Source organism: Balaenoptera physalus (genome assembly GCF_965194825.1).
Source record: "Balaenoptera physalus genome assembly, chromosome: 14".
In the NCBI taxonomy this organism is placed as follows: domain Eukaryota; kingdom Metazoa; phylum Chordata; class Mammalia; order Artiodactyla; family Balaenopteridae; genus Balaenoptera; species Balaenoptera physalus.
In genome coordinates, this window is record NC_138893.1 from 64,896,065 (window position 1) to 64,910,798 (window position 14,734).

Below are 14,734 nucleotides of genomic sequence, written 5' to 3' on the forward strand. Positions count from 1 at the left end.
CCTTCAGGATGAAAAATACTAATTCTTTGAAGCACAGAGTTTAAATTCTACAGCTTTTTGAAACTATTTTAAAAATGAGAAAAATGGATAAAGGTGAAAAGAAAATGCATGTTGCAAGCTGACCAAAGCACCATCTTACACTTATATCCAAGTAGTTTCATTAGTAAAATGTATGTTTTTTTTCTCAGATGATCAGAGGTGGCAACATCTTACTTTTTGGTCTGCTACACACCACTTTCTACTGTTTTCCTACTATTTGTGTCTGAGCTGTTTTACCTGCTTTGCAGCCTTCAGGAAGGAGAAGCCAGGAAAAGTGGTTCAAGCTGCCAGAGCCAGTCAGCTCACTGATAAGTGGAACCAGAAGTTTAAAGCAGTGGTTAAATTAAGTTTTCCCAATGTCAATGGACATTACATGTATAATATTTTCCTTCACTTTTGTAAAGAATCAAGAAGCAAAGAGAAGAAAATAAAATCAAGGCTGATCAAGCACACCTTAGAAAGAAAAGAATGATTAGCATTGTGGGTAGATCTACTCTGCTATTAAAGGGATTGTTTGTAAGTCTGCGTACAACTGAAAGAAATAAATGAACTTCAATCTCTAGGAAAGGCGGAATAGAATAATGAATAACAGTATATAGCCTCTAGATCAGAAGAGATGGAATCCCCACTCAGCAACAGGGTTCTGCTTGACATTAGAAAAGTTACTGCTTTGTTGGGAGTATAAAAGATGAGGAAGCTTTCAAGTGCTTGGTGTAGTTCCTGCCTGATAGTAGCACTCAGTTAAAAGTAGATGTTGATGCTATTATTATTAATATTGATGTCTTAGCCATCTCTTGGGCTTTCTAAGTTTCACTTCGTTCTCAAACACAAGTGAACATTCCTTCTCAATGGAGGAACTAGTAAAATCATAAAGTAGGTGAATATATTCTTTGGATTGTATCTGTTACCAAAGCTGTTGCCCCAGAATCATACCCCTGCCCCTCCCTCGAATGGAAACCAATTGCTCTTATCTAAGTTTCAGGAGGAAGCTGCAAAGAGCAAAACAAGAACTGCTTAGAATCAGCTAGGCCCCAAATGGTAGAAGACTTGACTTTCAGTAGACTTTGAGTCTCATTGTAATACATTAGCATGGTAAATGACACACTCATCAGCGCCATGACAGTAGACAATTGCCATGACAATGACTGGAAGAGCCCATGCAAGGACTTAAAAGGAGTATTGCGTCAGTTCCGGGTCCAAACCACCACCCTGTTCTTGGATAAGTCATGAATATTCCTCTCACTCTTTCCATTTCCCTACCTTTTACCTCGACCCTCCAATATATATGGTGTCTCTGCTCAAATTGGCTTGAGAAATTGATTTGCAAACTAAGTTCCCCCTTCTCCATTCTTTGGCCATTGAATAAAGCTTGTGCTGTTCCAGTCTCAGCTTTGTTTTCTTTACTGGCTATGCCAATCTGCTCAGAAAAAGAACCTCTCTGGCGAGACAAGGGTTCTCAGCTGGGCTAGGACCCCCAGCACCTGTGCAGGTGACAAGTTTGGTAACATATCCATTCCTCCACATTTGATATTTCACTTTTCTATCCATTACTCCAAGTGCTCAGTACCTTCTTGCTCACTTTTACAATCTTAAATCTTAAATCTTAGTATGAGTTAACTGAAAAACAAAAATGGCAATGTTCATTCCTCTTGGAGAATAGGAATAAAAATACTATTAGTTAAGAACTTTTTTTTTTTTCATTTTAGGTACTGAGTTATGCAATTCACATGCTTACATGCTATCTCACTTAATCTTTGCTTCCCTACCCAAAAGACAACAACCTCCCCCGTTTCCCAAGCTCTTAAAATTCTGTTTTTTGATTATACCAAAGGATAAGTTAGTCCTTGTTATTTTATTTAATAAATATGCATTGACCTAATATATGTACTTATATATATGAACTATACCTTAATAACTAATGTTGCTTCTGTTTTCAACTAGCTAATGTGAGACCCAGAGCAGATAACAGAGAATGTTGACACAGTTTAAATAAATGATCCTTTATTTCAATTTAATATACTAAACTAACACTAAGTCTTAGGGGTGCAAAATATTTTTTACATTTTTTTTTCTTTTTTATACTGTATTTAAACATAATGGACTTTTTGTTAATTAGCTTGCTTGTTTTGTTTTTGAATGATACTCAATTGTGTATTACCAGGGTCAGAAACCTTTTTTTCCCTTAAGTCATTAAAATGCTTGTAGGCCACCTGCGGTCTCTTCATATTATTCTTTATTTTTTTGTTTTCCTGTTTCATTTTTATTTGTTTATATTTTATTAACAAACTTTTAAAAATATAAAAACCATTCTCAGTTTACCAGGCATACAAACATGCCACTTTGCCCAGAGGCTGTAGTTTGTCAATCTGTGCTCTACTATATCTGTTCTTTACTTTTGAAAAAATCAAACACTGTCATCACTTCAAGTCATTTATTTTTCTACCACTGCTCATTTTCAGAAATATGTCCATGTGTCAATAAAATAGAGAATTGGTAGAAAAAAAAAGAGGGTAAGGAGAAAGACGTTTTAAATCAAGGAACAATTGCCAGCACTTATTTTCCTCTAATCCCAATCCTTCACCCTTACAGGAACACGATGTGTGCAAAGAGGGTCTTATCTTTACTCCATTTCCCATATATATGTTTGTTATCCATTTTGCAAAGTGTAGTTGAACTTTCCTTTGGTATGACCTTACCAGCAACAGGTGAATGGATCATTTGATTCAAACTTGTTCATAACTAAGATTTGTTCTCTATAGTCAGGCATAAGCTTACTGTGGATAAATGGATATTTTGATTGTTTGTAGAAGTATGAAAGAAACTAGGTTTTCCATCTTGAATAAGCCATGTTAGAAGCAATGTCAAGGTCTTGAAAATAATACACTTTATCATTTTCCTCAGCTAGTAATGCAGGAGAGTATCACAACTATGAATCTAGGAATGGAATGAGGCAGGTCCAGAGTGGATTGTTTTAAATGCCAAATGCTACAGGTTTGCACCTCCATGATATCTCCTAAATATATTTTTCCCCTGTTCTTTCATTGTAGGTGCAAAAGTTAAGACTTGCATGATCCTTATACTCAGATCAAAAAAGGAATCTCAACTTTTGGGTAACAAATTAACTGGTTTTATTTCTTCCAGGATGCTATAAGGCTATTGCATTGATCACCTCCATTTTTGGTGTGTAGCTGACTTCATCAATAATGTCTCAATTAAATCTATAACTCTTACTTAGCAAAACTGCCTCATTTTTATTTGTATGATGCATTCCTCTTTATTTTAAAACAAATTATGTTTCTCGGGACTTGGAGTGAGGAGAATGTGATCTTCTCACTCATTCATTTTTTCTTCCTTTCAATATCACTCTGATGAGGGAATAGAAAGGTTAGAGAGGGAAATAAAAGAATCGCCTGTATTGGACTGCACCAAATTATTGTGGACTGGTGCCAACAGACTCCACTGTTAAGGGACATGGTCCCAAGCAGCCATCTTAGGAATTGGTCATACCTTGAGAAATTCTTCCATATCTTCTACAGAACACACAGTTGGTGGCTTCTTGCTGTATATCTTGGTGTACATGGCTTTTTTCTCCACATGCTGCAGTCCTCTTAGTTTTTATTTACACTTAAAAGCCTCAACTCTGAAATCTGTGGACCTAGGCAGGATCCATCTTACCTACAACGCTGGAAAAAGTCTTCAAAGGAGCAGTTCATGCCCTCTTGCTGACTGCCCACTCCATCATGACATCTCTTTCCAATGTCCTTTCCCTTGTAAATGCACTGACTCAAGTCTAATCAGCCATTCAATTTTCAATCTCCCTTTCTTTCTTCTGGATTTTCTTCTCTTAGTCTAAGACTAGGAGAAACACTGAGTTACCAAACACTGGAGCACCAAAAAATTTATCCTCATCTACCTCTATGGTGAAGTTTTCCAAGACTGTTGGGGTATCTCCTACCTACCCTTGGAGAGTATTCTACCAAGAACCAAGAATTCTTTGAAGTAGAATCTGGGAATTTAATTTTTTTTTTTTTTTACTCAAATGTGCTTTATCCAGGTTATAATCTAAATTCTATTCTATATCCTCTATGTTAGAAAGGATAATAACAGTCAATTACTTTTTCCTTTAACTACTTCTTCCTGAGACCATTATACTAAATCATATCTTCTCTCAACCTTTAGTATCTTTTACCCTCATATAACACCATAAAATTAACCTTCAGAAAACACAGAACTAATGTAATATAAAACATATCCACCCCCTAAAAAACGGGAAAAAAATAAAATTTAATAGTTTTTCTATAGCCTAACCCACAATATTGTGATATAGTAGATAGAGCTAAAACAAAAAAAACTACTCTGGCTCACAAATATTGCTGTTTCTGAGTTGCAGTTTCCTCATTTGCCAGATAATGAAGATAATAATATCTAATAATATTGGCCTATTTATTAGGGTCAGGGTGATGGCTATAGGGGAGCAAAATCTGTCACTCCAGAGTGTGTCTCTTTGGCATGAGTATTAATTTAGGTTGATTACTTTTAAGGCCCAAAAAACTCAGGAAGAGCCTTTGACCTTCCCTCTAACTGCCTAAAAGAATGTAGATAGAAGACCTGTTCCAGGATGGAAGCTACTACCCCCATCAATAACTATAGTATGAACTAGGTGTGTAGACAGGGACGAACATAGCAAAGTCTGTTAAAATTCCGCTCTGTGTCCCATTGTCTCTGCCTCATCCAGCAAACATTTATTTACCAAACATTTGCTCTTCCATATCCATGTGTATTGCCTTCCTCCTCTCTGAAGTCCCAAACCACTACCCCCAACATTTTCTTTTGTCATTAGTTGAAGACGGTATTTAAGATGAGGGTTTCAGCTATTTTGGTGAGTTACTCAGTTTTCCTGGGTCTCTTCCATGTATAAGGGTTATTAAAATTTTTTTTGATTCCCTCCCATTAATCTGTCTCATGTCAAATTAATTCTCAGACCAGCCAGAAGGAACTGGAATGGTAAAAGAAAATTTCTTCTTCTCCAACATGACCAAATGACATGATGCATTATACATATGTTGAAGAGATATAACTTTTTTAGCAGGTTAAGGTAACTGACTTTCAATAATGTAATCACAACTTATAAGCAAAAACTTAAAAATAAAAGCAAATAAATTATTGAGAAATATTATGGTAGAAAACAAGGACAGTTAATAAGTTGAATTAAGAGAACTTATAAAACATGCTGATTTGTCAAATTCTACTGAATCAACCAAAATTTTTTGAATGTATGTTTTAGTTTGTTATTTAAAACAATAGACATGCACAGGATTTGGTATTTGGACAATTAACTTTTGACCTTCCATCTTTAAGAATGGACTATATGAAATATGCACAAATCAACTATTTCTAAAAAGACTGTAGATAGAAGAATGTAGATAGAAGGTCTTCTATCTACATTCTTATCAGTAAGCTGATTTTAAGGAGCATATATATTTTCTCTTTGTCCGGAAAGTGAACTAGGCAATACTCTGCAGTCGGGGTAGGGGTGAGGGTGATTAATAGATGGAGACTTCTGAATGTCGAACAATGGTTATCAGCCAAACCATAAAGTGACCTCAGTGTGGAGAGAGTACCTGTCCCCTAACAGCTTGAGTAGGATAAAGAACAGAAAATGCAGAACTTGCAGGGATACTTCAGGTACATAGGCACAGTGGGTAAGCACATAAATGTTTAACCATAATGCTTAGGATTTTGTCCTTTCTTTACAACTTCTTAGCACAATGAGCTTGGAAAAAGAGCCGTTTACTTTTTGTGGCTCAGTTTCTGCATTTGTAAAGTTATGATGGTAATAACAATAGATCCAATTGCTTTGGGTTTTTATAAGAATTAAATGGGAAAACATGCGTGTTAAAGTATACATATTTATTTGTTTATATATTTCAGTGTTCAAAATAAATATTTTGAAAATACTGGCAGTCCCTTCTTAGGGAAAATAAGACATCCCTGCCTCACTGAATTTTACCATGAACTTGTGGAATTATTTGCCTATGTGAAGATTATACATTCTTGACCTATTAACTCAAGTATCCATGTGAATTTCTTTGGCTATGGGGAGAAAATATATGGGTAGATATTACATGCATCACTCCTGGGTAACAGCAAATAACTAGGTTTTGTTTTTTATTCTGTGTTGTGTTCTGTTTTCCACAGCAAGCACTGCCCTCAGTCAAGAGATCAGTAAAATTCTAGACAGAGGCTGTTTCATCAGTCTGAGTTGTGGCATGTAACAGTCACTGCCAACTAGTGATGGGCACAGAACGTGAAATTTGGCAACAAAAACCTAGCTATTTTAACTGATTCACAATTTAGTACTTAAAAGTGGAGTGTGCCATAACAAACACCCAAAAAATACATAGCAGTGACATCAAGAGAGAGGAAGGTGGCGAGGAAACTGTTATTGGATGCTGTAAGGATGGGAAATCATGTTAGGCAGTAATGAATCATTTAGCAAAACTGCTGTTTGCAGTAACTTGGAAAGCAAAAGCTGTACGAAAGGAAGTCATGGCTCTTGACATCAGACTTAACCATGTAATTAGTGTCTGCGTCTAGTGGAAGGATTACACATGATTAACCCACTAGCAGCCTTGTGACTTGGTTTGGTGGATGAAATGTGGGCAGAAGGGTCCTGTGTCACTTCTTGGAGAAACATTATGAGAGGGCGTATGGTTTATTGTGCCTCTTTTTTCACTCTGTCAAAAGAACAACATTGCCACAGATAAAGGCTGAAGTTGAGTAAAAATGATGAACAGAGCTGGAACTGATTCATGACAGACATAACAGTGTGAGTAGGAAATAAATTTTTCAGTTATAAATTGTTGAAATTTTGAGTGTGAGTGTGTGTGCATAATATAAACCTAGCTGTCCTTACCGAGACAATAAGGAAAGAACTTAAATAGTGCCTGCCCCATTAAGTTATACTTAAGTGTTATTATATAACTATTATTATCATATGAGTATGAGAATGATAGTGATGGTATAAGAAGATTCTGTATGTAAGAAAGGAGGATTATTCTAATGGTAATAGGGCTGAGTCAAACACTCAAAAGAGATTGTGAGCCATAAATTATAAGGGTAATTTGGATGGAAACAATGCTCTTGTAAGGATAAATAAAAAGCTGAGACTTATTGTATTTGGGTATAATACATAGTCCTATTTGGTAGCATTGGCTCATCTTTAGAGTGATGAAAAGTAGATCAAAATTTCAAGGGACAAAGATGCAGGAAGCTGTTGGAGTCAACACATTTTAGCGATTTAAATCTTGGAGGAAATTGGCTCCATATAGAGGGGTATTATGGTAAAAGTTTAACAACTGGCTCTGGACTGGAGGGTACTGATTTGTTGCATTTGCTAATTTCTGTGGCATAAATACACCCACCATGGCCAATTGCAAGCTGGCAATGTGACACAACTCTCAACACGAAGCTGGGGAGAAATGCACACAACTTGCTGTCATGATCTCAGTGCCCGCTCTGGCTCCAGCACACCAGTCTTACACACTTCACTGGCAGGTCAGAATTACAAAGGAGGAGCATGCTTAAGAGCAAGATCTGACCAACTCTGGGAGAAAACACCCACCTAATACTAACCCTGATCAGCGTAAGTTCGAAAATTAAGAGTTCTGGGTAACATTTTCCTCCACTAAATGCCATCAATACAGCAGCCAGGCAAAACAGCCTTCACAGGCTGAGGAAAATCACAGCCTCCCAAACAACTTTTAGAGAGAATGAAAGGAAAATACCTACAAGGGGAAAGGAAGTGGGGGATGAACAAGGGTTATATTCTCTGAAAAGAAACCACTTTGATCTCAGTCAAAACAGATTATTTTGAAGTCAGTCCACTGTTATCTTCGAAAACATATTTCCCCACAAATCTTGTCTTTCTAAATTGAGCTATGAGTCAGCAGTGGGTAGTACCGTGTGTGAAAAAGAGAGGATGTAGCCAGAAGTACCTCTCATGCATTCTGTTATTACAAGTCTTTGGAAGAGTAATTTGATGGAAGCTTTTCAACTTTTAGGTCACTAGTTTAAATTCAGTCTCAGTTGATCACTAGCAAAAGTGTATGGTTGGTGGCCTATGAAAAATGCCTTGATGGTGTCACCCTAGTTCTTTCTAATAGAGACTGCCACTGTAATTGGCACCCTTTATTTTGCTTCTACCAGAAGCACAAAGGGTGAATAGAAATGTCATTTCAAGTATTTCCTCAGATTTTGTACTAGAGAGATTTGAGATATGAAAAAGGCCAACTCCTTTTCACCTTTAACTCACAGGTAGAATTATTCTCCTATAATATGGTACCTAGATATTTCTGGGATTTATTGAAACAAAACCTGAGCCATCTTACAGGTAAAATTATATCTTACTCACAGAAAGTTAAATTATACAAAGGCATATTTTTAAGAAATATTTAAACATAAAACATGTAAAATTTCTTGGCCTGAACTTACAAATCTAAGATTTAGTTTTCTTTTCTTCTTGTTTAAACAAAATAAATCCCCATATATGTAAAGAAGGATTTTCATTATTCCATAAAGGTACTTGTCTTCATATTTGGTTTTCCATATTTTATCATTTTCATGACTTAACTAAATGTTTTCTTCCTCCTAAAGAAACTATAGGTTTTTTTTATTTTATTTTGTCCATTAAAATCCCCCAAATTTCCTTATTACTAATATGTCTACTTTCGTATAATTTTGTTTCCCATCTTTTAATAGTAAATGAACAACAAAAGCAAATTCTCTCTAGTTGCCTGGAAAAAAGCAACAAAATAAATACGAGAGCAGAGGCGAAGAGAAGTATCTGGTAATGTCAACCAAATTTTTGGCAGCCTCAGATAATGAGTGGGATATAATGGAATGAACCTTGTTTTGGAAATAATGATAATTCAATCAGCTGAGTTAGGCCTCATTTAATTTCTGTAAGGTTCACTTTCCACATCTAGATAATGAGGTTGATATGTTTCATTATTTTTTACATTCTTTCTAGTACAAACATTCTATGGAATCTTCACTTGTATATCATCAGGGTTTGAGTGAGAGGGTGTCTGTATTCAAATGGCATTGAGCAAGATGCCTCGTGTCACCTCATTTGATGGTAAAGATCGATGCTGGGATTTTCCTAAATCATCACATTTAAAATCTCTCCTAACCTTCAAGGCCAGCTTCCTGAATTCTCATGTCAGCACCTCCTGCCATTTCCATATAACACCAGGAGGTGATAAATCCTCCGTCCTCTGAACACCCAAAGGTAAAATAATATGTCATGTTATGGTCCTTATGATTTTTATGGTAAGTGACAGTTATTATCAACACCACATGTAGCCCAACTTGAAGCTGTAGATTCAGTTGAAAATACAGCATTTTCTGGCCAAATGTGCTTTAGTTAGGAACGTATAAATTGTGAAAATCAAGCTATGATTCTGCAAGTAACTCATATGCCCATGAATCTAGAGCTGCAAATGGAAATATCACCTAAAGCTACCCCCTTCATCGAAACAAATAAACCGAGGCACAGCAATTACAAGATTTGCCCATGGGCACAGAATAAAATTGTCTGCCTCAGCATTAGAATGCCTACCATCAGCCGGTGAATCTAAAGTCATTTTCTATACAGAACACTGCAGCAAAAATAAATCCTGCTGGGGCAAAGGAATCCAAGACAGAAAATAATAGTCAGCTGCAGACTCTTTGGATGCAAAGTACAAAATATTCAAGTGCATGTTTCCAATCCCTTCATTATCTCTTGTAATGATTGCAGATAATCCCTGCCAGCTAACGTTAGTTCTTCAACAGTGGCAATCAATAGAATAGATTAGCTGTGGAAACCCTCCATCCATATTATCCCTGCTTTCCTTTCCAGATGGAATTTTCATTCACTAGAGTGTAAGGAGACATGTGAGCTTTTCTCCCCCGCCATGCACAGATATAAACCCATTAGCCTTCAAGGCTGTCGCTAGAATTTTATACGTACACTAAGGAGCATACCTGTAGATTTAATAAAACAGCGCCGATCCTCATGGCCTCACTGATTTCAAGGCTATACATCAGCTGTGGGAAGCGAGGAGGGCTTTGATTATTTGGAGGAAGCACTTCAATGTATACAGTGCAGATGGAGTGCCTGCAGAGAAAGAGAAGCAAACAAGAGGGGTAAAAATCTACATCACATTTAATGACAGACTGAATTTGATATTCTGTTATTGGGTTTACAGGAGAGGAAATTCTGAATTTTTATAGGAAATAATAATTCAGAATGAAAGGATGGAAAAATAAAGCTACCACCAAAAGATGATGTTTTACGAAATTATCTTAGTAAAAGGAAAACAAATGCCTCAGGTACATATTTTTCCTACTTAGATTAATAGTGTGAATTAAAAAGGAATAGCTGTACAAATAAAGCTAATAAATTAACTTGACTTCTGACTTTATTTTGTAATGCTTCTCTAATAGCAAAACAATATTCTATAGATATCTGGTAATAAGAGCTGGTCTTGGGGCTCTCTTCCTATTAAACCAGCAGAGAGAGTATTGATTAAAATAACACACAAAACAAAATATGGGCTGTGTTTTCTTAGTTTTGTTGCTGACATCAATGGCTTAATGAAATGCATATCAAGAATCAGTATCATAAAGTAATCATTGTGTAAAATAGTTGCAAACAAAACCAAATCTGTTTTTAAGTCTTCTTTAAAGAGTATAATATAAAAATTTAGAAACTAGATTTAATTGAAGCCTTAGATTGATGGGCATTGTTTTTGAGGGATAAAAATATATTCTATTATTATAAGGACAAAAACATTAGCATTGACATAATCACCGTTTTTGATATGTCTAAACTCTGACATTTCTTTACACAGCAAAAGGTGAAGAAGATGTTCAAGGTTGGTACAGAAGAAACACTGGCAAAAATATATCAATGAGACATGCAAATTTACAAAGTTATTCTTCTATCTTGAAGAACATACCACCACTGTCTGAGTTGTATGCTTTAAATTTATTTTAACAAAATCATGCCTTTTTATTCAAAACACATTTCTTACAATTTCTATTTGGGGGCTAGAATTTTCTTAAAGTAGCCCAAAGCTCTTTGCATTAAGTGCATCAATTAAAAGACATGGTCACCAAAAACATTTTTCTGAGATTATTATTCTATAATAGTTTACTTTGAAAAGCCCTTAAGAGAAATACAGATCATAGGCACTGAAAATGATTTTCTAGCTTATCACCTTATATTATGCCTAAGTCCAAATTGTTTCTGAACATGTTCTCAGTAGAATAGACACCTATAGATACTAAGCACCTCTAAAAAGCTGCAGTGACTTCAAAAAAATTTCATACTTAAATTTATCACAATATTGTTCCAAAGTAATCTCATTTTAAATTAAAATCTCTTAGACTTCATAATCAGTTAAAGTATCTGCATTCTTTCTTGCTCTGATTTTATCTCATTATTAAAATTTGCCAATAAAATTAACCAAAATATAATTGCTTTTCTTTTCAATTTTGTTTTACAACTTGTGCTTTAAGGATAAAATAAAGTAGATTAAAATGGATGATGAAATGCTGCTTATAAACTTAGAGGTATTAAGTTTAACTTATAGGTACTATAATGGCTAGATGAAAAAGAAAAATATCAGCAAGTTATAAATTTAGTGTGCAAAGAGTCCCACTCTTATATTGTAGGAATACATTAATTGTCAATATGAGGTGGGCCTATTATCCTCCCAGGTGGTGATCTGGTTGTTCCAACAGCCATCCCAAGATATACACTATTGCTGATATTACCCTTCATAATCCTGACTTTTTTAAGTGTCTGTTATTTATCAATTGATTTAAACATTTCATAAATCTCTTCCTTTTTGCTGCCAGCACATTCTCTATGCATAAGTCTTATAACATTTACCCTATACCACATTGGTAATAACCCTAGCTGAGTGACGATGAGCACTGGATTCGTAACCACACATTCCTGGATTAGAATTTTTACGCTACCACATGTGATCATAGGCAACTGACTTCTTTCAGTTTCACTATTTCCATCTGATAATTAAAAATAATAATAACATTAAGATTAGCATAAGGATTAAATAAGATTATATGTATGGTGTGTATGTGTATGCACGTGTGTGTATATATCTAAGTATATACACACATAGAAAAACAAATTTATCAGTTATTATTGTTAACTGTTCAAAATAAGGCTTCTTATCCTATTCTGTGGAATGAACTAAATAAGTTTACATTTACCTTATTCTCATCCCTTAAAATATTTTAGACATTTTAATCGCATCTTTTTACTTTTCTTGGCTAAAAACCTACAGGCACAGTATCCCCTCTTGCCTCCCCAGAGTGGAGTGTGGTAGTGTTAGGGTTCGGACATACTGGATCAGAATCTTTTGATGTGGGACCACAAATCTACATTTTCCATGGATATACAAGGTTTTTCTCACACACGCTTGATTCAGAAGACCACTGTCCCAGAAGTTCACGGGGAGTATAGCATGTAGACTCACCTGCTTTTTAAGTTAGGAGCCCAGGTGATTCCTCTACAAACTGACCTAAAACTCTCCTTAATAAGCTTGGAGGCAAGAGATTCCCTCACTGATTAACATTTTCTTTTTGACCTAGAACACACCTGTACCCCAAATTCAAAGCTTCTTTTCAAAAAGTTACAGCCTTCCTGCTTTTGATATTTAGAGCTTCAGCTTACTGGTGTGGAGTATTTTATAAAATCTTTACCAGAATATGGGTCTCTTTCTGCTCTTAAAACTATCATTTGTACTAAACTTACTGTACTTTGTATATTTCCTTATTTTTCCCCCTTTGAATATTTTCCCATTTTAGAGGGCTAAACTGTTTATATCCACAGCACTACAATAAGGACCTCTAACTCAGATGAAACTTGTGTCTTCGCCACAGAGAAGAAAAATTTTAAATGCAAAACAAAAAAGACTATTCCCCAAGGCAGAAGACAGTGAACAACTATGGTCCAACATGACCGTCTCCTTCATCTGCCCTTACTCCTTTGCTTCCTTTGCTCCTCTCCACAGTAATTCAAATGCTAGAATTGCTAATCGTGTCCCCCACCCCCACAAACACACATTCTTGGATCTTAGAGTTATTTGGGGAAGATCACAATTCAAGGTCTTGCATTTCTCATCTTCAACATCCTGACACTTCCCTACAATGTGTTTAAATAAGCACTAACCTTCTTGATAGCTATTGCCTTCTAAAATGCTATCTCCTTTTTATCCCTGATGTCAGCATAGTGTCAGAGTTAGCTTTCCTAAAACAAAATGCCAGAGTATTAACAATAAAATGATATCATTAATGCTGTAATAAATAGTAGTAATTCAACAGCATTGATCAAGCACATAATAAAACAGGACAGTCATGAGGTAAATAATAAGTTATAATAAATTCTATGTGAACACTTTGTATTATATTTTATAGCTAGTCTTAAATGCATAAAACTGAGAACCTATATAATACCAATTTTATTTTTGTAATATAGCCAGTATAATGTAGATAACTCTCTATTTCTAAACATAAAAATCATAAAGTTTTTATTTCGCATTTGGTAACGAGATCAAAGTAGAACAAGAGAGGTGATGTAACTTCTCAGATAATCGTATGATTTTAAAAGACCCTAGAAACCATCTAGTTTAACTCCCATTTTACAAAAGAGGATTAGAAAATCAGAAAGATTAAGTGACAGATTCAAGGTTATGAAGTTAATTAGCAACAACAGATAAACTAAAAGGCAAGGCTTCTGAATTCAAAATCTGCCTGTCCTTTCTCCCCACATCCTACAAGAACAAAAGTGGGATGTAAATTGAAGACATTTTAGTTATCTGATGTGTGTGTGTGTTTCTGTGGGGAGTATAAAACATCCTTGGTTTGCAATGAAGGATGTTATCTCACAGGAAATCACAAATTTCAAGTCTTTGGATCAGGCTATAATATTACAATCAATTTTAATTATTTGTATCATGAATAAAACTTCATCCATAACACTGTGTTTTTAAGAACAAAATAAAATATGAATAAAAAGAGGTTATGAAGATAGACCTAAGAAGCTTTAACTTCAGAAATGGTATAATTTTTAAAAAGATAAAAAGTCAAATTTTTTGGATATGACAATAGTACTCAGTGGTACTGAGGTGATGTCCTTGACATTTAGAGGATTGCACAATCTGTACGGTAATTTTCTTTTAAATGTGTCAACATATGCTACAGGGTGTCTATTTGTAACTATATTTCTACATTGTCTCTAAGATGAAGGTTCTAGGTATTTATATTGCTTTCACTAGTAGACTTAAGACAAAAACCTTCTTTTCTTCCTTTGTCTCCCACCAACATCACACTAAAAAAGCTATATTTACATTTCAGTGTTCACAGGTTCTACTTTACTATTTTGGAAGTACATACAGAAATCCATAGGAGCAAAAATTTCATATTTAAAGCTAAATTAGACGTCACAGAAATTTCTCAGGGGAAGTTACAGGGACAAGATGTACTTAGGTACATGGTGTTGAGAGGAGACTGAAGGGGGCACAGGCAGAAGTCTAACTAGACTTCTAATTAGAAGAGGTTTTCAACACTAGAGAGAACAGTGGCTTGGACTGCTATGTTCATAATGAAAGTAGGGAGA

General features: G+C 35.3%; 1 protein-coding gene across 11 annotated transcripts in view; it reads right to left on the reverse strand.

The window, feature by feature from the left end:
• The window catches only part of PCDH15 (protocadherin related 15), a 735,694-nt gene that overhangs the window by 271,392 nt on the left and 449,568 nt on the right, over positions 1–14,734 (reverse strand). For all 11 annotated transcript variants that reach the window (XR_014253086.1, XM_082423601.1, XM_082423610.1 and 8 more), the window contains one exon: positions 10,069–10,201. Coding sequence is in view for 10 of the 11 variants with exons in the window: in XM_082423601.1 (XP_082279727.1) it covers positions 10,069–10,201 (133 nt within the window). In the remaining variant the exon portion in view is untranslated. The remainder of the gene's footprint in view (positions 1–10,068; positions 10,202–14,734) is intronic.